Raw genomic sequence first — 23,174 nt, 5'->3', positions numbered from 1 at the left:
ACCCCTACCGTTTAGCGCTTCTCTTTGTCGTGGAGGTTTCCGAGTGGAAATGATTTAATATTCATTACAATAGCAAACGGACTTGCTACTTACATCATAATCCACCCCTCTTGGCTGGGACAATAATAGAAAAATGCGTGTCATGTTTGGTAACATGTGTTGCCGATAAACTCTTGTTAATTGAGTGATGTTTGGCGAGGTTTTTTATACAATTTTTCTAACACCGCCTTGAATAATGTAAAAGTTACCCTCTTGCTCGCGAAGAGCTGTTAACACAACGATTTCAATAGACGGAGCTGTGGGGCGTTTTTAATATTTAAAACACAGGTTATGTATGCATAGATGGTGCTCGTCTTTTATGTTACCACGAGTGTGGTTGTAAAAGTGTCTCGGTTTGCCTCCATAAAATCTAGAGTGGGATGTTGCAACATGTTCGGCTGAGGTGTTGCGAAGAATTTATGGCCGATACACAGGAAGATTAAAATTGGGAAAATTTGTCACTGCGTGAGCTGCTGGCGTCGCAAACACTACTCTATTTTCATTAGTTTTTGGAAAATTGAAATTTTCGCTTGGTTTATGAAGTCGGCAAGTGTTTTCGTTTCTCCCAATTAATCAAAAGAAGTACATCAACAGTCGCTGGTAATGATTATTGTGTCAGGTGGCGGTTAGGGGTCGTTCCCCGTTTGGATTTTTCGATCCTGGCACACAAAGCGAGGAGGCAGAGAGCAAACAACACAGGACGCGTTAAGCGCTTCACACATTGCGGAAGAGGGCAGGTTCCTTTAATACACATGTTTCCCTTGTCACTTTGTTAAATACACAGTGCATACGAAATGTCGTCGCGTTGGTGGCCGTCCCCAGCTTCTGGTCCCTCGTTGTGTGTCATCAAACACGGTTTTTAGCCGCCGGTCTGGCTAATCTACTGCACAAATACTCCAGAATCCACCAGCTACTTTTCGAACGAGATAATCCAAACAAAATAACACCGCTACATCTGCCACTATTTCTGTTTTCTTACGCCCAACGGACGGTGCGGAAAAAATTTGCATCGTTAGCAGATCATCCTTGTTTGCCAAAACAAACAGTCGCATGGGCGCGACTTTACACCATGATCTTTCTAATAAACCGGAAAAGCCAGGGTGTTAAGGGTAGTCCAACTCAGGATTTGTTTCAAATCTGCCCCTTATTAACACGCACTTTTCAGATCATTTGGCTCATATTTTGTTTCATAAATAATTATTATGAATGTGTTTAAAAAAACTATGACGGTGTCTTTAAAGAGCTATACAAACTTTTCCGTCTAAATGCCACATTAAAAGTATTGAAACTTCTAATAAAGATAATTATTTGAAAGTTGGTACTCAGCCATAATCCGTTGAGTTCTGCTCAACGAAATAGTAATTTTTGTATTAAGTGCGCGAAATGAGTGTTTTTTTAATGGCGCCTGAGAATGTTATTTTAGTCGAGACCGCCAGGTCGAGACCTAAAAGACATTCGAAGGCGCCATTAAAACATGAATTTCGCCACGAAATACAAACAACGTTTTTTCTACAGCCTCCAGATGAAGAAAAAAGTAACAGAAATTAGTTGGAACAAAATGGTCTGATAAATCGAGTTGCTTGCATGGTTACGATGATAAATAAAAGTGATAGTTGCGAAAAATTTGTCACAATAGGTATTTTTGTTGAAGAAGTGTGATGGATTTTAGCAGCGAAAACGAAATAGATGCAATTGCAAGCGCGGCAGTGTCGAATCTTTTGCCTGCTAAATCAAGACCGCAGTACGAAAAAACGTATCTTCAGTTTCGGCAGTGGTGTTCTATGAAAAAGATTGATCAAGTAACGGAAAATGTTTTGTTGGCGTATTTGGAAGAAAAGTCTACCACCTTAAAGCCACCAACACTCTGGGCCCTTTATGCGATGTTGAAAGCCACCTTAAACGTTAAAGAGAATATCGATACACGTAAGTTTCCGAAGTTAGTGCCCTACCTGAAAAGCAAAAGCGTAGGTTACAGAAGCAAGAAGTCGCAAATTTTAGACAAAGAAGACATTAGCAAGTTTATTAATGAAGCAGATGACAAGATATATTTACTGATGAAGGTAAACTTATCATATTAGTGTAATACAAATCAAAACAACTCGTTTTATTTATAGACTGTGCTAATTTTGGGTATATCGGGAGCCCTTCGACGTGAAGAATTAGTTAAAATGAAGCTAACTGACATAGAAGATAAACAGTCTGTCTTAATTGTGAAGGTGCCTGATACAAAAACCCACTGCGAACGAATATTTACTGTTTCAAATTTAGAAAATATAGAAATTGTCAGAAAATATAGAGCTTTGCGGCCTCCACGGGCGACTAGTGACCGTTTATTTTTAAAGTATACCAACGGAAAATGTGTGAATCAAAATGTTGGAATTAACAAAATCGGAGAGATACCAAGTTTGATTGCAAAGTGGCTTAACAAAGACGAACCTAAAAAATATACTGGTCACTGCTTCAGAAGAAGCTCTGCCACTCTTTTGGCGAATGCTGGAGGTGATCTAATTTCAATTAAACGTCATGGGGGCTGGAGAAGCAGCACAGTGGCAGAAAGTTACATCGAGGACTCTTTGAATAATAAAATTGAAATTGCCAATAAAATTCAACCTTCTTCCTCCACAGAAGAAAACAAAATCACTCAACCTTCTACATCGGCTTCTTTTAATGGCGAAAATAACTTTCATTTACAAGCGTCTTCACTCAGGCCTCTGGGGATAAACGGGGGCACGTTTTCGTCATGCACATTTAATTTTCATATGTCAAAGTAAATATCTATTATTATTGTTTTGTAATATTGTTCTGTATAATTATAAAACCTTTAAAACTACCTCTCATTATCGATCCGTCTCTTCATTTCGGTTGCTGTTGATGTCTTTTCGTGTTACTAAAATTGTAACAGAAATAAGTTGGAACAAAATGATCTGAAAAATCGAGTTGCCTGCACAGTTAAAAAATATTATTTTTTCACTGTGAAACCGTGAAAAAATAATATTTTTTCACAGTGAAAAAACGTCAAACTTCGCGCATAGGTAACCATGCATAAATGTCACGATTTTTTGACGGCTGTAGAAAAATATATTTTCAAGATTGCGGCACTTCCGATTATACAGCAAGTCGCTACCAATTTTTTTATTTTAAACAAAAAACTATGTTTTTCACTACATTTTTGGATTAGTTGAGTTATTTTAAGGCTATTTCTTAGATTTACCTATTCCTCAGTTTAACTGTTTTCGAGATATTTAATTTTTTTGAAAATTTTTGAATTTGCACCTGTCACTTAAAAAAATCGGTAACTCGCTTAGTTTTAGAGATTTCGAAATCATATTTACAGAATTATAAAAGAAGGCATATATCTGTTTTTCAGTTTATTCAAAATTAAAAATAAATTTAATAAACCCAAAAATTTTAAGGTTTAGTTTGGGCAACTTCAAGTACCCATAACTTAATTTTTTCAAATGGGATGTTTCATTATTTTACTAGATAGAATAAAATGTTTTTGCATCGATCTGCATTAGCATTCCCTATACATATCTGTGATAATTTTCAAGTTATGTTGGTTTTTTGTAGAAAATTTTTCACTAACAGCTATTTTTGCAAAGTTTACCATAAAAACATTTCTGATGAAGTAGACGACAAACTCCGTTCAAAATTGTGTTGTCCATCCTGTGAAAACAATGAATGTTGGTTTAAAAAAGAGCAATGACTATAAATGAATTTCTCAATCTCAACAAAAAGTTATTGTAATTTGAAAACTGATAAACATAAGTATAGAGAATGCTAATATAGATAGATACAGAATTAAATTCTCCACGATTCAATGAAATAAAACTTGTATTTTATTTGAAAAAAATAAGTTATGGGTGGTTAAAGTTTTGAAAACTTAACTTTAAACATTTGGAGTTTATTATTCTTTTTTAGAAATCTGAAAACACTAAAGAAAAAATTTGGGCTTCTCTTTCAAATGAGCTAAAATATATTTCAAAATTTTAAAAAATGATATCAGTTAAGATATCAGTATTTCCAATAGTATGTTAATTAAAAAAAATTCTTCATTTATTTTTTCTTCTTATTTTTGAATAAGAAAGTTTTCAAAATTCCCTGTAGTTGAGCCACTTCGTAAGAAAGATGGATTTAAAATTTTTTCCAAAGCTTTGTTAAAATGTTAAAAATTATGGTGTGAGAGGTACAACTATTCTGGGGTTTAAATCTCATCTGGAAGAATGGAAATATAATTGGTGGTCCTTAAAATAAATGCTGCAACTATGCATCTTCATTTTATTATTTTAACTTCTGTCCATTTAAATGGACATTAAAAACTTCTTCCATTAAAACTTCTGTCCACAACTAAATTGAAAACCATTTTTTTAAAATAAAATTGTGACACATTATTTCCTTATTTAAGAAACCGTTTAAACGATCGAAAGCTTTAAATAAGCAAATAAAAGTTTCAGAGCCATAGTTTTGTGAGGTCAGACTACCCTTAATTATAATGTATTTGTTAAAATTGTGGAATTGTCGATTCCTGTGGGTTGTCCTTTTGTGTTTGAAGCCGACTAAGACGAGGCAGTTTCGTGTTTGCCCATTCCGGTGAAATTCCGGCGACGTTGGCAAAGCCTGTCACATCTCAGTAGGCTTACGCGACAGTGCCACTCCGGTAGCGCACAGGGCCTACTTTATTATTAACCTTACCCAGCTTAATAAAGTCTCCGGATTTCAAACCGCCAATTATGTCAAATGTAGCTTTTATAATATTAGAAGAATAAAAGTTTGAAACGTGTCGTAATAACACGTAGGGAGCGCAATTCGACATTATTTTAAATTGAAAGGTCACGGTCCATGCAAATCCGACCGGAAAGCCGTCTCCCAATCAGGTAAAAAACGGGGGCGGCTCGAATCAATCAGCGCCACTTAACTGCCTCATCACGCATGATTAGCCGTATCGTTGTGCAAACAACAATCACCCGTACCGAGTAATAATATTTAAAGAACTCATAAACATTGGCGGGGCATGATGCCGCCGCCGCCGCCAACGCCGCCGCCACCCTCTGCCGTGTAATTACGCAGTACGAGGCCCGATTAAAATTGCTCCTGCGTACAATTTAGCGCTCTGTTCGTTTTATTTATGTTAAACGCAGGCCGCGAGGCAATCAGCGTAATCAATTCTGCTTTTATTTATTGTGTCATCCCGTATACACGAGAGCTTGCCACTGTGTACTGTATAAATGGTGGTGGAGGTCTCGATGCTTTCGCAAATACACAGACGGGGTTTGATTTTGCACGGACGGAAAAGAGAAACAAGGGGTGCTGATTTTTGTAATCGCGTTAATTCGGGGATAGGGGTCAAAATTATTTAAATTCGACATGGAGCTAATAATGTGGATGTGACACACATTCACGATCTTGTCAACTATTCAAAAACATGACAATTTGTAAATTTGAGGCGGATTTAGAAACTTCAGTTGAGGACACCCAACTTTTAAAAATTGATGTTCAAATTAACAAATGCTATAAATGTAATCGTATGCTGCGCAGTGCATTATTGTACAAAGATTTCCAGAAATAATTGAAAGTAAATCGACTCTCTGGACATTTCATACTTCTAGAAAAATGCATTTTTTTTAAATGTCGTTTTCAATTGTTCCAAAACCAGTAGTAGTTAATTTAATTTTTTTATATAGGCACATTCATGAACAAAAATTTATTTGTTATTCAACTTTAGAAATTAGTTATGATTAGATAATAGTAAAATACAGAAGTTAAATATAAAAGTACACGTTACAATTTCAGACTCAAAAGTTTATACACCAGTTCTTTCAAACGAAATCTATTTGTTTTCCCGCTGTAGGTTTTTTTGATTTGTTAATTAACTCATTCTACAGTTGTGCCGTCAGACAGCAGTAGTAATCTTTACACTAGTAATTCTAATTTAGATTTAATTAAAAAATTATAAATGGCTGCACTGATAAATTGATAATATATAGGGTCTCAAAATTCGAAAATTCGGTGTTCAGAGCAAATGCAGAAACAAAGATCTCCCATTAAGATTCACTGGTATGAAGCACCACTTCAGGTGGACTTTGAATTGCGTTTTCTTTCAATGCGGTCAAAAAACTTTGTTTTTATTGTGTTTATTGTTATTTATGGTTTCCAACTTTTTTCACCTTGCAAACCCTTTCTAAAATCCGACAGAAATTGGTGAACCCCTTGTATATAAGATACAGTAAAACCTCCCTTAACGGACACCTCTCCACTACGGACAATCAAAGATTCCCCATCGGTGTTCGCTGTTGAGAGGTTTTAATGTATTTAATTTATTTTTATGTTACACATTTTAAACTGAATGAATCTTAATGAATACGAATTAAAAAAATACATAATTCAATATATTTTATTTTTTTTTATAAAAAGACATGTTAAATAGTTCTAACGAGAGCTCTATACGCAATTCATTCCTAGTAATTTAAGTAACGAAAGTCAGATCCAGTGTTTGATTTATTTTGGAAAAATGATATTATTTGTTAGGAAAAAATTCATATAAAAATCTAAATACAAAAATACAAATACAAGAACAAATTCCGTATCGATAACAGTTTTCGAAATAAATCTGGAAACAAAAAGTGCTTAATTTACACTACAATTTCCAATTTTTAACAAGAAAGTATCGATAATGCAAATTAACCATGTGCGACAGAAAGCAATTGAATAAAGCTTAACTCATCGCATTTTACAAAAAATAACAAAAATGCCATTTTTTTTAACTAAGGCTGAAGAAAAACTTTCTCCAATTTCAAACCCATTTCAGTTCAAATAAATTACAGAAAACTGATAGCCAATCTTCATAATATTTTATTTTTGTATCCTTCGATGAATTTTTTCAGTAGAAGCGTTCTTTTTCGTTAGAAATTTTGTACCTACAAAAGCTTATTTTTGCTTATAATATTGTACAATATTACTAATAAGCATTCAGTTCTGTTTTTATAGACAAAGTGGTGAAACTGTCTTCAGGTCATCTATAACATCGCGTTCAACAAACAAAGCTCTATCTAGAATCCATAAAAATTTAAATTTTTATAAATCTTTAACATGAAAACATAACTCATTTAAAAAAAATTGTCGGGTTAAATTTATTTAAGTTTATTATTTTGTACTTTTTTACGTTAACGCTTTACAATACTTTTTTTGGCGAACCCCCTTTATACACATCGCGAACGACCGGTTGGGAAACACTGATGTAGATGATCGTGAAAAATAATGATATAAAATTATTTTTCAAAAAGTTATCTTTATTTTGGAGAATTTTTTTTTCTTCTCTTAAAAATCAATCTGCAAGTCAACAGGATATACTCGTAACTTTTATTATTATTTATTTTTACATATAATGTTGGGTCACAACCGTTGGCTTAATATTTCTGAAATTTCTCGAAAAGCATATTCTTATTAAAATGAAAAAAAAATCAAGCACATTATGTTTATTTATATTTAGATCTCTAATGAAATTAAAGTTTTTTGTTTTTGTTTAGCTATTTTTATTGAAGACGTCAAGGTAGATACAGATCCAAAATTTTATTTTTATTTTTTGCTCTTTTTGTTAAGCCTTCAGAATTTGTGGGATTATTGCTCGAACTGCAATCGTAAAAGCATTTTTTCTAAAAAAAACTTACCAACTGCACATTTATAATAAGCGTTTTGCAAATTTATAAGGTGCAAAAATTTCGACGACGTAGATATTAATCTATTTTCTATATTTCAATTTTCGGCGCAGTTGAGGCAATAAATTGCGAGTCGCGCTTTGCCACTCACGAAAAGTTTTCCGCTTCACTTGAAACAATCAAAATTTCTTGTGTTAATTTGTTGTCCGTCGCGCATTTTTGCACGTGTTTGTTGACCTGCGAGAGGTACCTCCAAATTAGCATGACGCGGATGGCCCCAGTGAGTAACTGAAGCGTTCAATCCGACAAAGTCTGTTGATTGGTGTTTGCGAAGGATCGTCTTGCACTGGTCGGTCCTGATTTCTCTCTGATTTGAGCAGACCGCTGTTTTATTGGCAGACAATTAAGAGTCATCGGTATTCGGCTCTCATCTCGATGTTTACAAGTTTGATTGAATCGAGGGACTATCCCAGATTTAACAAGCGAGGAAACGGAGGATTTTTACATTTTTCTCCTCGTTAACATTTAAATGAAAGTAAATTCATAATTCCAGGTTTGGTTCCAAAATCGAAGGGCGAAGTTTCGGAAGCAGGAGCGCTTGGCTCAGCAGAAAGCTTCGAATAACTCTGAGAACTCGACTCCTCCAACTAGTATTAAGGCTGAGAGTAACGGAAACACCAAGAGTAGTTTAAACGGGAGCAAGGACATCAAGCCAGGATCGCCGCACTCCAGCATTTCCACGACGCCGAATTCCAACACGAGCAGCATCTCCAGCCACCAATCTTCCAACGGAGTCGATGTCAAACCGGTCAATGGAAATGGTAATTTTTGTTTCGTAAATAAATTTTTTCTACTTTGGCTTCACAAATTGTTCATTGTAAAACCGAAAGAACTTTTGTGCCAAAATTAAGAGGAAACAAAAACAAATAACAAAAATAGAAAGAAAAAATAATATATTACACTCGTTTTATAACCTTAGTTGTGGCACTCCTTCGTCGTGCTCCAAACCATTTGTACCACAACAGAACGTCATATAAAACCCGTATAATAATGTACTATTGCGGTAATTAAAATGGTTATTGATTGGTTTGGGTGTCCCAAAGTGGGTATAAATGTGCTGCATATCCATCCCGTAGGTGAATGTAAACAGAATGGCATAAAATTGGCACGTCGATGGAATAGACGCTCACAAAGGTCGACGGCGATGCATCAAAAAGAGCGTCGGGACGCTCGCATTTTATGGAATCGAAAGAGACAATATTATTTTTATATTCGAGAGATAAATCTAGCGAGCATCTGGCGAGCATCAAAACGTTTCATATGTGTTATTCATTCCCAATAAGTGGGAGGGTCCGTTGGTCCGTTTTCGCCCTCGCTTTCCTGGTGCTGGTTGCAGGACGGCAGCAGGACAGCTCGCCGCGCCATTCTGACATTTAATCTAGAAAATTGCCCGCTGCCGCTCATTTATTTCCATTACTGTCAACTCTTTAGCTGGCGCTCGAGGAACCGCTCGAGCCGGCAATCTGATGTCATATTACTTGATGAGGAGAGTTCTTCTAAGCGATGGAGTCGCAAATCTAACCGTCTCCGATAATTAATTACGGACTATTTATCCAAGGTGGAGCTAGCGCATCACAAAAATTTCCCCATTTCTTTCGTTGCACAATCAAAAATACACAATAATTATTTCATGCCTTGCTCTTGCAGGAAAGTTGAGCGAGGACGCAATCATCTCCAACAATAACAAATGGTCCATGAGTCCGCAGTCCTGTAACACAGCACTGCTGGTGCACCAGGCCAACAAAGTCCTCTCCTCGCAACCTTCCCACCTTCAGACCCATCATGGGTCTCATGCTGCAGCCGCCGCAGCTGCTGCCTTGTCTTCGCCCTTTAGTTCACTTCTTGGTGCAAGTGGAGGAGCAGCGTCGTATCTCCTAGGAGATCATCTGAAACCGGCCGCTGCTGCAAATCACCTGTTTTAGAGAGTTCAAGTTTTAGGAAATATGGATTAGTTGAGAACATTCTGCCACGGTTTCAGAGAGTCGTCCTGGAATTGCGAATCGAAATGACCTTCAAACAAATTTAACCGGTGTTTATATTGTCCGCGTAATGCAGACTATGAATGGAAATTTTATGATTATTTTCGTGTGTTTGTGTATTGCGATTTTAAACAATGTTTGAGGCCGAATTTGCAGTTGCAGTTTGGATTTGTTTAAATAAAATATTACACAGTCGAAGATGTTTCGAAACGGTTGAAATAGAAACGCTGACCTATTATAACAACCTTGTCCTGGTTGACTTCGCATTTTTCGGGTTTCAAAAGTTAGAAATATTGCAGTTGCACATAAACATATGAGGTGTTTGATAAATTACATTCTTTTAACATTGTTGTTTTCAAAATAGAATTTTTTTCGTCAATTAGGTGTCTAATTTTGTTTCCTTTGTTTTTACCTGTCTGTGTCCGTCTAATGTAATACAGTTAAATATGCCAAGAAAGCTTTCGCCGTCCAATTTTTTTACGAAGTATAATTTTTTGAAATGTTGCAAACGAATCGAGTAATTTTGGACATGACTCGCTGAAACCGCCGAGAATGTGTGTTAAAATTTGGAAATCCGTCACAAATTGAATTGATTTACGAATTATACGATTGGTATACGGATTTTCTTAACCCGAATAAATATTTATTGTAAATAGTGCATAAATAGTATACTAAGGATGGTGTCTTTGTACTTTTTAAGTGACTGTAAATTTGTACATATAAGAGAGAAATGTTTGTGTTCATCTTATCCGTGTAATTTTCGAGGTTGTTCACAGTATCATTCTATTTCACATTCTAGTCCACTATTGTAATAATTTCGTGTATAAAATTAAGGAAAATAAACGAACTAACTGTACTGGCGTGTTCCGAAATAATCCTGACTTTCTCAAATAGAATTCGCAAAATACTTCTAGAATATTTTGTGATAATGAAAACTGAATAATCTACTAAATATAGTGATACAAGAGAACGCATGTCGTCACGACGCTATGGTGGGAACCTCAACCGTTCCCCTATATAAGCGTCCCGACGCCGTGCACCTTCAGTCTCTTAACTTAGTGCAGAGGTTCAAAAACCGACACTAAACCACCAAAATGTCTTTGGAACGTCAAGTCCGCGCCAAAATCGCCGCCAAGCGCAACCCCCAACAAGACAAAGAAGCCCAAGAATGGATCGAATCGGTCCTTGGCGCCAAGTTCCCTCCAGGTGAGCTGTACGAGGATGTCATCCGCGACGGGACCGTCTTGTGCCAACTCATCAACAAGCTCTCCCCCGGCGCCGTCCCCAAAATCAACACCTCTGGGGGCCAGTTCAAAATGATGGAAAATATCAACAAGTAAGTTGCTAAAAAATCGAGGAATGTTTTCTACGTTGGGTTTAGCTTCCAGGCCGCTCTGAAAGCCTACGGAGTCGCGGATGTCGACGTGTTCCAGACTGTTGACTTGTGGGAGAAGAAGGACATTGGCCAGGTCACAAACACCATCTTCGCTTTGGGCAGGACCACCTACAAGCACCCCGAATGGAAGGGACCCTACCTTGGCCCCAAACCCGCCGATGAGAACAAACGCGAGTTTTCGGAAGAACAGTTGCGGGCTGGAGAGTCCATCATTGGGCTCCAAGCCGGTCAAAACAAGGGCGCTTCACAAGCAGGACAAAACATCGGCGCTGGCCGCAAAATTATCCTTGGAAAGTAAATCTGATATTTATTTGTACCTGTATATTTCCACAAAATACGTTTTTTATTTATATTGTACTTAAATTCTTATATAATGTGAAAACTATTAATAAATTTATTTATTTATATAAAACTGTTTTTTTGCTTATACGGTCTCTCAAAGTTTTGCGCTTCAGGTTAGAGGGGCGTGGGTGGTTCTAATTTTGATACATTTCCATAAATATTGAGGACGCATCACGGTCATGTTTCATGAAATTTATAAATAGAAACGAAATATTTCCTTTAAATTGGAAAATTTATTCCAGGTTTGCCTAAGTTATTTGGTGTAGTAATCCGAGAAATATTCGGTTGTTTACGAAGTGTAAATTAATCTAAATTGTGTGATTTTGTAACTTGAAATTTAGTGTTTGTGCATTTGGAACAGGTTTGATCTCGCTTAGCTGAGTGAAATTATTTTTAACTGTTGCTAAGAAAGTGCAGACAGAATTGTAGATTACGTTTAACACATATTGACGGCTTCAAGGATGGTTAGCCCAAATAATCAAGTACTTCTGAAGTAGTTACAGTTTTAATTGATATCATAAAAACAAATCGAAAAACAAATCAATGGATTTGATTTAACTAATAAATTAGTTTAGCCAAAAAGTACCTTTTATGGTACCTACTTTTAGAGTCCACTTGGGTGGCAAAATTTTGTGGTGGCAATTTGAAATATTAAATATTATTTTTAGTTTTTATTTTATTTTTCATTCAATAACAATATTGAGTTGCATTTTAACATTCTGGAAAGCATAGTTTTTCTTAGACATTATAAAGGTGACTATTTTGTACCTAGGAACAAATACGGCGAAGGATATGAAAGTAATTAAGTAACTATGTAAGAGCAAAAATTTAATCTAACGTAAAATACAATTTTTGTGTTTACAATATATTGTGTATACAATAAATTTGTAATTCGTTTATATAGTCTCTCAAAAACAAAAAAGAATTCTGACTAATGTACTTTTCTTTCGAAAACACTATAATAGTTTTAGACAATCAGTTCAACAGAACAATTTGTTTTTGATTTCAGATTTCAACACATTATTTAATTAATTAATTTTTTTTAGCTCGCTCGTAGTAATTAAACATGCTGCCGAAAATTCTTTGGAGGTGACCAATTTTTTTCAATTATTCTGGAAATACCTATAGGATTTTTTTTCTGCTTCAACACTGCAATAAAAAGGACTTCCCTCTAACATTAACTTTGAAACCCCTTACAAATAAACAATGGTAACGCAGAAGTGATACTGCCAAAAATCTTCAATTATTCAATTGAAAAAAAGTTAATGCGTTATTTTTTACTTTTTTTAAATTCAGTATTGGATAATAAAATATTCATATTTCATAAATTACTTGCTACTTTCAACATTTTATTAAAAATTGTTCTTATAGGCAAAAGTCTTCTGATTCGCTAGAAGTTACCTAAATATGTTCCTATGCTAAAATTTTAAAAAACGAGAATTTTTTTCGGACGCAAAAGTGATATAAAAAACTGAAAATAAAAAGCAGCAAAACGTGACAGGAGCGGTATTCAGAACTTTGCTCCCGGCGGCTTTTAGGCTATGGATGGCCCTGAAAGAATTAGTTACAAGTACATTATTTTCTTTTGCATCAGTGTTCTTAATAAAAAAAACTTGAGAAATAGCATAAAAGAATACAACTGCACATTTCTACATAATGAATAAGGGTTGGCGATTAACTGCTTTGCCAGATTATTTATTTTGGGTGTTTATGGATCTATTCCTTTAGATTTTGTCCACAGTATTTTGTTAGATTTCACTTGCCATCTTCTGGGTAGCGGAAAAATAAAACTATGATTTTAATTCCTCTACAAACCTGTTCCCACATTTTTCCTGTTAGAAATCGGGAATTCTGATAAAGGATAACAAGGATCTCTGCGTGTTTCTAAATATTTTCCTGTGGTGCTTTAGTCTCCTCTTGTCCTACCTCACAACAGATGGCGGTTGGATGTATTTAACTCGTAAATGCACCCTTACTGTATTCAATTTTTCTAAAATTAGAGACAATTTTCACATTTCTAAGATATTTGTTTAAAAAAATGTAGATGTTCAAGCAGAAAATCAACTGTACTTTCGTTGAATAAATTTAGAATACATCTTTTTTATTAAATAAATATAATTTAGTATTGTTTTCCAAAAAAATGTTGAAAATTATTTACTCATACGTAGTTAAACGTGTAAAATTCCAAGATATTTATTTTAAAAATCATATTCCAGTAACATCTGTATCTCTCAACTATTTTTAAAACCAGACATCTTTAATTTGACATCGTGGGTAGTGTCGAATAGCTCTCAGTTTCAGTAAACGTGTCTAGATTCATTTTACACAAAGCTTTGTTATATTTAGCAGCATAAACTCAGTACAATGATCGACATTTAAAAAATTTATATTTTTCTAGATTTGTGCTAGTCGTAAAATAAAAAGCATGTTAAAAATACATAGTTCTTAAAGCAAATAAAGCTCAAAAGTAATCAAAGTATTACAGAACTTGATAGTTTCAATTTTGAGAAAAAGCTGTCGTTAGAAACGCGAAATGTACCTATTACAAGAAACACTGACTGTCTTTTAATGCCTAAATATTTATCCTATTTAAATCTGTTTAATGGCTTTACATCGCCGTTAAAGCTCTCGTTATATCAATAAGCAATATTTCATTTAGTTTCATTCCTCATTGTCGAAATTAAGTCACTACATGTAAGAGTAAATTTTAGTCAGTTGCAAAAATGAATAGACACTTCATTATTTTTATCACCTTGTAAATGTCCACCATAAATTACAGAAACATTTCTATTACGTTGCTCTAATTAGTCACAAAGTAAATTTCTCCGATAACAAGACCCGACAATATTTTATTCACAATTACAGATTTGTACATTCAAAGAAATGCTGAAACATAGGCAAGTTGCTGAGCTTCTCAAATTTCTCTTCTTTTTCCCTTAGTTTGCATTTGAGCAGACACTTATTAGCGTAGGTATTTCCGTCCACACCACATACTGGAGCAAATGCTTTCGAACAAACACAACGTTTCTTGGCGAGGATTCCATGTCGACAGAGCAGGAGCACGGCAAACAACAACAGAGATTTTCCAAGAATTCCAAAATATCCCATCTTTATATCACTATAAATTTAGCGGAATTTTGACTTGAATCGTGTGACAAATAGTGACAAGCTGATTATCCAGATCACTTGAGAAATAGATTCCATTGTCTGTCTCAATAGCAGACAGATAAAATATTGGGTATTTGTAAAGAAAAAATGAGTAATAGGTTTCAATAAAATTTATTTTTATTATAAAGACATCCGCACAGTTTTAATAGTATTTTTAACATTCTCCACTCTTCAAAATCCTCAAATTTGCTCGCTTTTCCATGGGAGCCTTCTTCAGTTCACAGTTGAAAACGCACTTGTTGGAGTAAGTGTGACCATCTGAAGCACAAACCGGTGCAAAAATTCTTGGACAGAGACACGAATTTTCAGCAGCAGATTCCTGCTGACAGAGAAGCAGCACAAGAGCGCTAATTAGAACTATATTTCGCCAAATATTAAACGAAGCCATGATAACAGCTTGCTTTAAACAATACTGATAAGGATGTGAAGCGTATATATTTATTGCTAAAACTAGATTAGATAAACAGATAGATTAATGATAAAATGATGTACCTTCAATAAACTAAAAATAATTCAAATGTACAAGATATATATTTAAAAATAATTTATTACAAGATGAGAAAATTCACGTAAAAGCACCTACTACAGGTATTTTTAATAGAAAAAGTAATAAATCACATGTTCGCGCTTATGTATGCATGTTTTTCGGTTAGTATATCAGCTATTTAAAAACTGTAGTAATAAAATTAGGTTAGGGCGTAAAAAAATATAAATCGAGAAATGTAATCTACTGTAAATCAAATTTGTCAAAAAATTGGCACCGCTTCTTAAAACTTCGAACTAGACCAAAACGACTATTAGAAAATTAACTACGCAATTAAAAACTGAATTTTAGGTAAGAAAATTGCAATAAATAATTTTTTAAATCGAATTTTTGTTTGAAAACAGTGGAAACCGACGCAGAACCGTTAGTTGTTTAAAACAGTCAGGTTTGGTTAATTTTGTCTGATGAAAAGTGTAAGGAAAGGAGAGTTTAGACAGTTTGTAGAAAGAGACTAAACACATTTTCTGAAATTCCTGAAATTGTGAAGTGGGGTAGGAATTGTGAAACACGAGAAATTGCAGTTACAGAGTATTAAAAATCTGTCTTTTAGTTTTATTCTTTTTTATTTTTCCTTTCACTAAGTGAATAGCGATGTTTTCCTAAGTCTAAATGAATCCTTGTTAAAGCCTAGCACTAATGTTTACATTTTTGCAAAGTGTAGGTAAACAGTAAGTGAAATGTTTATATCTTATTTCACGGCATATGTAACATGTAAAATTTCAGTTTTCACATATGTTACCCGCCCACAAGTGCTTAAATTTAGAAAATTCGCAAAATAAATCTTGCCTTTGAATCTTCATATAATTCAATTTTATTATTACATAACTGTAATAATTCAATTCCATGCGAGGCGCATCCGAAATTCCTGAAATAGTAACAACTGAAATAAACACCAAAGTATAAATATCCTGGTGACCGAAATTAAGTCAACGAACTATACCTACACTAATCACCATAAAGTAAAAATTTCCAATAAAGCCAATACAGTGTGAATCATCGAACGAAAAACTAAGTAAAGTCAGTGCTTATTTTGAGCTGCAAACTCATAAAAGCTCGCCGGAGTTAGATTTCGTGGGGGCACCGTCGATGATTTATCACCAAGACCTTCCAATTAAATTGTTGGCAATGGCACCCCTCGCCAATCTCATGGTCGCGCTTATGGTAAAAGCCGTCTCAAAAATCTCGCTTTTTCTGCATCACACATTTGATGTAATTTTAGAATATGAATAATAAAACGAGTGCCAAAAGCTTTTTCTCTATCGGTTTTTAACGTAAACGTGACTCATAAGCAAGACATGAGTTTTATTTTTGACTAAACGAATTTGCGTGGGCACCAAAACAACACCACTTCACAGTTTTACAACAAACTGTGACCATACTGTCTTTTTCAGATGATAATTATTTTAACACCTGCCTTTCGGTAAAAATACACCGGCGGTGCAATAAATTTCGCAAAGAAAGACTCCTTACATGTTGGGTGAATAAGACGCTTATCGCCATTTTATAATGTACCCACACTCTTCCCAAAATAAAAAAATAGCGTAATGATGATCAAATCTGATTGTAAAGGACGCGCTGTTTACTGGATTCTAGGACACTTACATAATTTTATTAAATATAATTTTCCAAAAATACATCAACTAGCCGATTACAAAATGTAATTTTGTATATTTTTACAAATCACGGGTAAATTTATCATGGATTTTTGGCACCGGTTTAATTAATTTTCAAAAAGGTGCTTTGCCACATGTGGAGTTTTCTAGTTTTTAGAGTACGCGAGATATTTATACGCCCAGAAATTTTCCATGAGCAACTTCACAAAACACATAAATATATCCAAAATAATTCGATATTGAACCTGAATTTAGTTACACCTATTCCGAAATGAAAATAAATTTTGCACCATTTTTATCGCCTTTTCGCTATTTTTACCTAATTATCAATAACATGGCATCTACACAAAATCACGACGGTTTGCGTGCACAATAACTAAAAATTTGGTTATTAGTGTATAAATAAATAGTATTGAGGTCCATAAGAAGAGATTACGTTGGAATAATACATTATTTCATCTACCAGGGTTACAAAATTGAGGAAATTGGGAAAAACTGAGAAAAAACATGAAAAATCATAAGGAATCTTAGAGAAATTTTGAGGAAATCGAAGAAAATCATGAGTAAATCCGAGAAAATCTTGAAGAAATCTGGTGTAGAAAATTTAGGCTGCGATTCATCCCCCAAAAAGCATATTTTTAGTTAAAAATATTAAATCTTCTCGCGTCTTAACTCACTTTAGTTTAATCTTGTGTGATTTTTAACTTTTTTTTAATTTTTAATTATTTTTCTGAGAACCGATCCCCCATCTTTAAAATTTATCGGTTAAATGTTATGGAGTAGGTCTTAGACAGTTTTTAGTCTTATAAAATTCGCAGTTTAACGTTCAGCAATAATGGCTCAACAAATGAAAATATTAAAATTAATGTTATAAAACCTGGTTTTAGCAATTTATTCATTCACTTACCAAATTTACCCAATTTAAAGCACTTAAAAATACATAGATAAACACAAGTTTTTTGAATAAAATTACTTGAATTAAAACTAAATTTCCGTGTTTTAAATTAATACAAAAGAAATATTCGACTTTGCTTACGGAAAAAGGTACCCAATGCTGAACACACCACAATGCACTTGATCGATCACTGAGTGTTTCTGCTTGAGCAAAAAGAGGGGTAGAACGTCCTGTCATTCAAAATATAATAGTTTAATTATCAAGATATCAGGATTATCTTGATATCTTTAAAGCAAGGTTTAATACTGAATATGATATAATTCCATGGTCTGTACGAAATTATTGTATAAAATTCCCCTTCATATAAAAAATGGTATTTTGTTTATTTGTTCGTAACATACTTGATCCAAAATTCTAATTTTTCTTCGAACGTAAACCTGACTTGAAACTGTCAACTATAAATCATCAAAATTTATTTAAATTTTTGTAACCAAATATTTGAGATCAAATAGATGAGTTAAAAATGCAATTTTCTACAATTGAATCGTTTCTTTCCTAACAAAAATATACAACTTAGACCACTTTGATGTCTCTTTTTTTCCAAAAATCACCACTTTTACACGGCAGACGTTCACAATAAAATTTCCTTGCGTGAAAATGCGTTTGTTCACGTATGCGAACGTAGCCCGTGATGTATCACAGAAAGCACAACAATAAGTCGTTGCCAAATACTGCATAGACTAGGAAAAACCGTGTCATGACTAAGACCGCATATTTATCAAGCGACGTCATTCCCCCATTTTTTCGTCCAGGTATGGCGGTATCAAATTTCCGCAAAAGGTGTGGATTTTATCGAAAAAGTCCATCTGTCATCCTTGCATCCACCGAAAATAGAACGCTGCTCAAAAGGCTATTCCCAGCATATTCCACTATGATGTGTCGCACCCCTCCATGTTATCCATGGGGTCGTGTGCAAAAGCACTTTTATAGACTAGGAGGACCTGGTGCGGGCATTCGAATTTCAGTGGTTCTAGTGTAAGGACACCATTGAGGACCTCTCCACCGACTACTGTACGATTCCGACCAGGTACGCGGGTGTTCCAGTGATATCTAGTGACAAAGTGTCAAACCTAACCGCTTTTAATCACACCTGTGCCCTTATTTGGTAACCGACGGACGCCGCTGGCGCCCAGCCAGGACTAAATTTAACCCGCCGTCATAGTATTACGACATTGGAACCGAGCCAGTTGACCTAATAAGAGGCGAGAGGTGCACCGGTGCATCCCGGCGCCATATTTTCCAAATTTTTTTGATTTTGTATTTTGATTTTTTGATTTTTTAATTTTGGGGTGTGTTTTCCAGGTCGACTAGATCAAGATGCCTTTCAAGCCTGCCGAAAACCCCAAATGCCCCAAGTGCCAGAAATCCGTCTACGCCGCTGAAGAGCGTGTAGCTGGCGGTTACAAATGGCACAAGTCCTGCTTCAAATGCGGTAAGTTTTTGCAAATTTGTCGGTTCGTGGACTAAAGGCGAGTTTAGGCCTTTGCGGCAAAATGTTGGACTCCACCAACTGCACAGAACACGAAGCCGAATTGTATTGCAAGAACTGCCACGCCCGCAAATACGGACCTAAAGGCTACGGCTTTGGCGGTGGTGCCGGTTGCCTTAGCATGGACACTGGCTCCCATCTCCAACAAGGGTGAGTGTTTGGTCCTCCTTTGTTGACTCCCACACACACAGAACACAGTAGAGGTATCGGTAAAGGCTACGATCTTCTTGTTTACTTGAGGGCTTTCCTTATCTTGTCGTTGTGCCTGATTGTGCAAGTTAGCATTTCTGATGGCGACGCTGTTGATTTGCTTGCTGATCAGAAGTGTTGCTTGGTTGAAGCCGATGCCGAGTTGATAACATCCTGTATTGAGTGTCTATCAAAGCATGACGTGGCCCTTTTCTCTATCGTAGCTCCTAAGGAATCAGCCGGGGACAGAAGAGCGGCCTTGTCACCAACAACACCATCGCCGCCTCACAAAACCTACTCCTTCCATCCCACGTATAATTAATTATATGTTGTGTTATATTTATAGATTTTACAATAACAAATAGGTTACTGTTTATAAAATTTGTTTTACATGGTACAAACAATTCGATTATTATTTTGTAATAATTGAATCGTAATAAATCACGTCAAAAATTAAAATTCGTTTCAAATCACACCTCAAAAGTGAAGTAGGTTTCGGTTTCTAACTCACTCCGCCACACTGCAGCAGCGTGAAGAACGGTGAGACAATAGATGATTTAAGCATGGCTAAAGGCAATCTGCTCTTCTCGCTATTAACATAGTTGTCATTCCTTCCCTAACTCCAGTGATGGGATAAGGAAGGTGCCCTCAAGTATCACAGTAGTTGTAGGTTTTCAATTCATCGGGACCCACTTTACCTTCTCTCATTACAATTTCTCATTCTTTCTCTATTTTATTGGTTGATTTGCTCATATTTTTAGGCAACAGCGCTTCAACGCAATTACACGCTTTTTTCTATATTGTTAACCGCACCACTATAGTTTTATGCAAAACTGAGAAAGTTTTCTGTTTTTAGCGACGATATTGTTGTTTCTCGAGCCCCCCTTTTGCCGAAAGCCATCGCGAAGGCCCCCGAAGGCGAAGGATGTCCCCGATGCGGCGGTTACGTGTACGCTGCCGAACAGATGTTAGCAAGAGGAAGAGTAAGTTTCAAAGTCCAGGAAAATCATTTTTACAAAATATGATTAGGGTTGGCACAGAATTTGTTTTCGTTGTAATAATTGCTCCCGATGGTTGGATTCAACATCACATTGTGATGGGCCAGACGGGGAAGTTTACTGCAGAGGTATGCGCCTCTTGAGTGCCCCCTTTGTCACGTGTTTCATGTAGCATGACAAATGCAATGTCTTAGTCGGTTTTTCTGTGTCTAGGCGTTCCACAAAACCTGTTTCAAATGTGCCGTGTGTAACAAAGGATTGGATTCTGTTAATGTCTCTGAAGGTCCCGACAAGGATATTTATTGCAAAGGTGCGTCAAGCACAGAATCACAAGTGGCGTAACAAGAGTTTTAATGTTTTGCAAGTTACGCCACTGGTGTTGAGCATGTGTTATTAAATATTTGTTTTGTGGCCTTTGAATGATACCGTGTTGTCCTATAGTTTGTTACGGAAAGAAATTTGGACCGAAAGGATATGGTTACGGCCAAGGTGGTGGCACCCTTCAAAGCGATTGTTACGCCGTTAGGTTGGTATTGTCTCCCCTTCAAAGCTCTTTGCCTGCATTTTCTGATGATTTTTTGTCCATATATTCCAACAGCTTGCTATGCTCAACGCTTTGGTCCTCGAGGAATCGGTCATGCGGGCGGTACTTTTCTTGGACTAATGTGCGATGCTTTGGATCTTAAATGGCAGAGGTACTTACTTTGTTGTAAACGTCAACGTTGCACCTCTGTCACAAGCCTAACCCCGCTTTCCGCAAGCCCTCTAACACCTTGTTTAGACCCACCTGGAGGCTAACACCTGACCTTTCAGTGATGCCGCCCCCAAAACCACGGTGATTGACACCGCTTGCATCAAGGCTCCTCCAGGCCAAGGTTGTCCCCGTTGTGGTGGTGTAGTGTTTGCCGCCGAAGAGGTCCTCGCGAAAGGAAGACCTTGGCATCGTAAATGTTTCAAATGCAAGGATTGTACTAAGACCCTCGACTCAATTATCGCTTGCGATGGACCTGATAGCGATGTCTATTGTAAGACCTGTTACGGCAAAAAGTGGGGCCCTCACGGATACGGCTTCGCTTGTGGCTCAGGTTTTCTCCAGACTGATGGGCTAACGTAAATATACCCAAACTGTGACACCTTCCAAACCCTCAACAAAATTTTCCTTATTGCAGCGAAGATGAAATTTCGCAAACACGACCTTTCTATAATCCCGATACGACCTCTATCAAGGCCCCTCCAGGACAAGGATGCCCCCGATGTGGAGGAATGGTCTTCGCTGCCGAGCAACAACTGGCCAAAGGAACAGTACGTCCATCCCCCATCCTCTTGATAACAACCAAAATTAAATATTTTTCCCAGATGTGGCACAAGAAGTGCTTCAACTGCGCCGAGTGTCATCGTCCTCTCGATTCAGTCCTGGCTTGTGACGGTCCTGACCGTGAAATCCACTGCAGGGCCTGCTACAGCAAGCTGTTTGGTCCCAAAGGGTTCGGTTTTGGCCACACTCCCACTCTGGTGTGTGCCGACGGCGCCCCTGCCGCCATCCACAACGACATCAGACCCAACAGCGGGCCAAAAGCCGCCCCTGGGCAAGGCTGCCGTCGTTGTGGTTATGCCGTCTATGCTGCTGAGCAGATGATCAGCAAAAACGGCATCTGGCACAAGAGGTGCTTCTGCTGTGTTGAATGCAAGCGCTCGTTGGATTCCACCAACCAAAACGATGCCCCCGATGGCGAAATTTACTGCCGAGGTTGCTACGGAAGGAATTTCGGGCCCAAGGGAGTTGGTTTTGGAATGGGCGCTGGCACTCTGACTATGGCTTAGATTCACCGACCCGACCCTTTGAACTCTCTTAACCGATGCGGATTGGTTAGGACTGTTCCACCTTTTAGCTTGTGGTTTTAGCAGGAATAATATTATTACTAAAAATGATGCTTGAGGACGCATATTTTTTTTGGAGATTTTTTGGAATTCCATTTTTGATAGAGGACACGACAGAAAGGGAACAAGACTCGAACGGCTTATTCCGTTACCAGTTGGTATAAGATTATGAAAGACTTCCTCGAACGACCAGGGTTTTCCTGAGGTTTTTTGTACATATCTACACTGGCCACAATGTTGGTCTAATATAGCTTCGCGCTTTGCTACTGTACTCGATTTGTTTTTATGCTATTTACAACGTAAGTCTTTTTGTCTAGATGTACTTTCATTGTATATTATGTTTAATAAAAAGCTAATAAAGTTACCTAAAAAACGAAACGAATTTCATTTCAATCTTTATCCTCGCATCAAAATAATAATAATAATGATAATAATGATAATAATAATAATAATAATAATAATAATAATAATAATAATAATACATGTTTTGAAAGAAAAAACTTACCCCAAGTTCGTCCGTTTCTTAGTAGGTACTTCTGATACTCTATGCCTGAACAAAAATATAAAACACAGCTCAGATTCGTTTACTACACCAAGGCATGCGCATCCAATCAGAATAGAGCTATTAACATTTTCCATCTTTAAGGATCTACCTCTAAACTAGGATCAAATTACAGCTAATTTTTTTTTAAAGCAGTGATGCTACTTTGTGTTTAATGCTTATATATTTATTTTTAAATAAAGTTTGGGATGAATAAAATTAACAAATCACATGTTTTCCAAAAATTAATAATACTTATTGTTAAAGAAAGTCACTGGTTTTTAGAATACATATTTTTTAATCATATTCTAAACAATAAAATTTATGACGC

General features: G+C 36.2%; 5 protein-coding genes across 15 annotated transcripts in view; 4 read left to right on the top strand and 1 right to left on the bottom strand.

Moving 5' to 3' along the window:
• LOC100141864 (paired mesoderm homeobox protein 2A) overlaps positions 1-10,900 on the top strand; it is a 31,456-nt gene extending 20,556 nt beyond the window's left edge. Inside the window, exons 3-4 of the mRNA XM_008194261.3 lie at positions 8,245-8,512; positions 9,399-10,900. Coding sequence (XP_008192483.1) covers positions 8,245-8,512; positions 9,399-9,673 — 543 coding nt within the window. The 3' untranslated portion in view covers positions 9,674-10,900. The remainder of the gene's footprint in view (positions 1-8,244; positions 8,513-9,398) is intronic.
• On the top strand, positions 1,698-2,869 carry LOC107398308 (uncharacterized). 4 transcript variants are annotated; one of them, XM_015982003.2, is made up of 3 exons: positions 1,698-1,962; positions 2,008-2,099; positions 2,154-2,869. In XM_015982003.2, exons 1-3 carry the CDS (start codon positions 1,698-1,700, stop codon positions 2,808-2,810), a joined length of 1,014 nt encoding a protein of 337 aa, XP_015837489.1. In that variant the 3' UTR covers positions 2,811-2,869. The 4 variants fall into 4 exon arrangements, 2 of the variants coding, with proteins under 2 accessions (XP_015837489.1, XP_015837488.1); XR_010335494.1 differs by having other exon boundaries at positions 1,842-1,962; positions 2,015-2,099; XM_015982002.2 differs by having other exon boundaries at positions 1,698-2,099.
• Mp20 (Muscle protein 20) lies at positions 10,744-11,538 on the top strand. Its single transcript, XM_969907.5, has 2 exons — positions 10,744-11,066; positions 11,112-11,538. The coding sequence occupies exons 1-2, from the start codon at positions 10,825-10,827 to the stop codon at positions 11,422-11,424; spliced, it is 555 nt and encodes a 184-aa protein (XP_975000.2). The 5' UTR covers positions 10,744-10,824; the 3' UTR covers positions 11,425-11,538.
• Positions 11,539-14,299: 2,761 nt separating this feature from the next.
• On the bottom strand, positions 14,300-15,090 carry LOC135267117 (uncharacterized protein). The gene is made up of 2 exons (XM_064358902.1): positions 14,794-15,090; positions 14,300-14,591 (listed from the first exon to the last, which is right to left on the bottom strand). The coding sequence occupies exons 1-2, from the start codon at positions 15,022-15,024 to the stop codon at positions 14,328-14,330; spliced, it is 495 nt and encodes a 164-aa protein (XP_064214972.1). The 5' UTR covers positions 15,025-15,090; the 3' UTR covers positions 14,300-14,327.
• Positions 15,091-18,616: 3,526 nt separating this feature from the next.
• Positions 18,617-22,680, top strand: LOC663031 (muscle LIM protein 1). Of its 8 annotated transcripts, none has more exons than XM_962778.4 (9): positions 18,617-18,775; positions 19,051-19,180; positions 19,228-19,387; positions 20,283-20,409; positions 20,638-20,734; positions 20,866-20,950; positions 21,238-21,534; positions 21,594-21,726; positions 21,781-22,680. In XM_962778.4, the coding sequence occupies exons 2-9, from the start codon at positions 19,066-19,068 to the stop codon at positions 22,243-22,245; spliced, it is 1,479 nt and encodes a 492-aa protein (XP_967871.1). In that variant the 5' UTR covers positions 18,617-18,775; positions 19,051-19,065; the 3' UTR covers positions 22,246-22,680. The 8 variants fall into 8 exon arrangements, 6 of the variants coding, with proteins under 6 accessions (XP_967871.1, XP_008192680.1, XP_015834980.1 ...); XM_008194458.3 differs by lacking the exons at positions 20,638-20,734; positions 20,866-20,950 and adding exons at positions 20,456-20,552; positions 21,023-21,119; XM_015979494.2 differs by lacking the exons at positions 21,594-21,726; positions 21,781-22,680 and adding an exon at positions 21,023-21,119 and having other exon boundaries at positions 21,238-21,363.
• The last annotated feature ends 494 nt before the right edge of the window (positions 22,681-23,174 follow it).

Source organism: Tribolium castaneum, chromosome 9, assembly GCF_031307605.1.
Source record: "Tribolium castaneum strain GA2 chromosome 9, icTriCast1.1, whole genome shotgun sequence".
In the NCBI taxonomy this organism is placed as follows: Eukaryota; Metazoa; Arthropoda; class Insecta; order Coleoptera; family Tenebrionidae; genus Tribolium; species Tribolium castaneum.
This window is presented reverse-complemented; position numbering and strand designations above follow the sequence as displayed.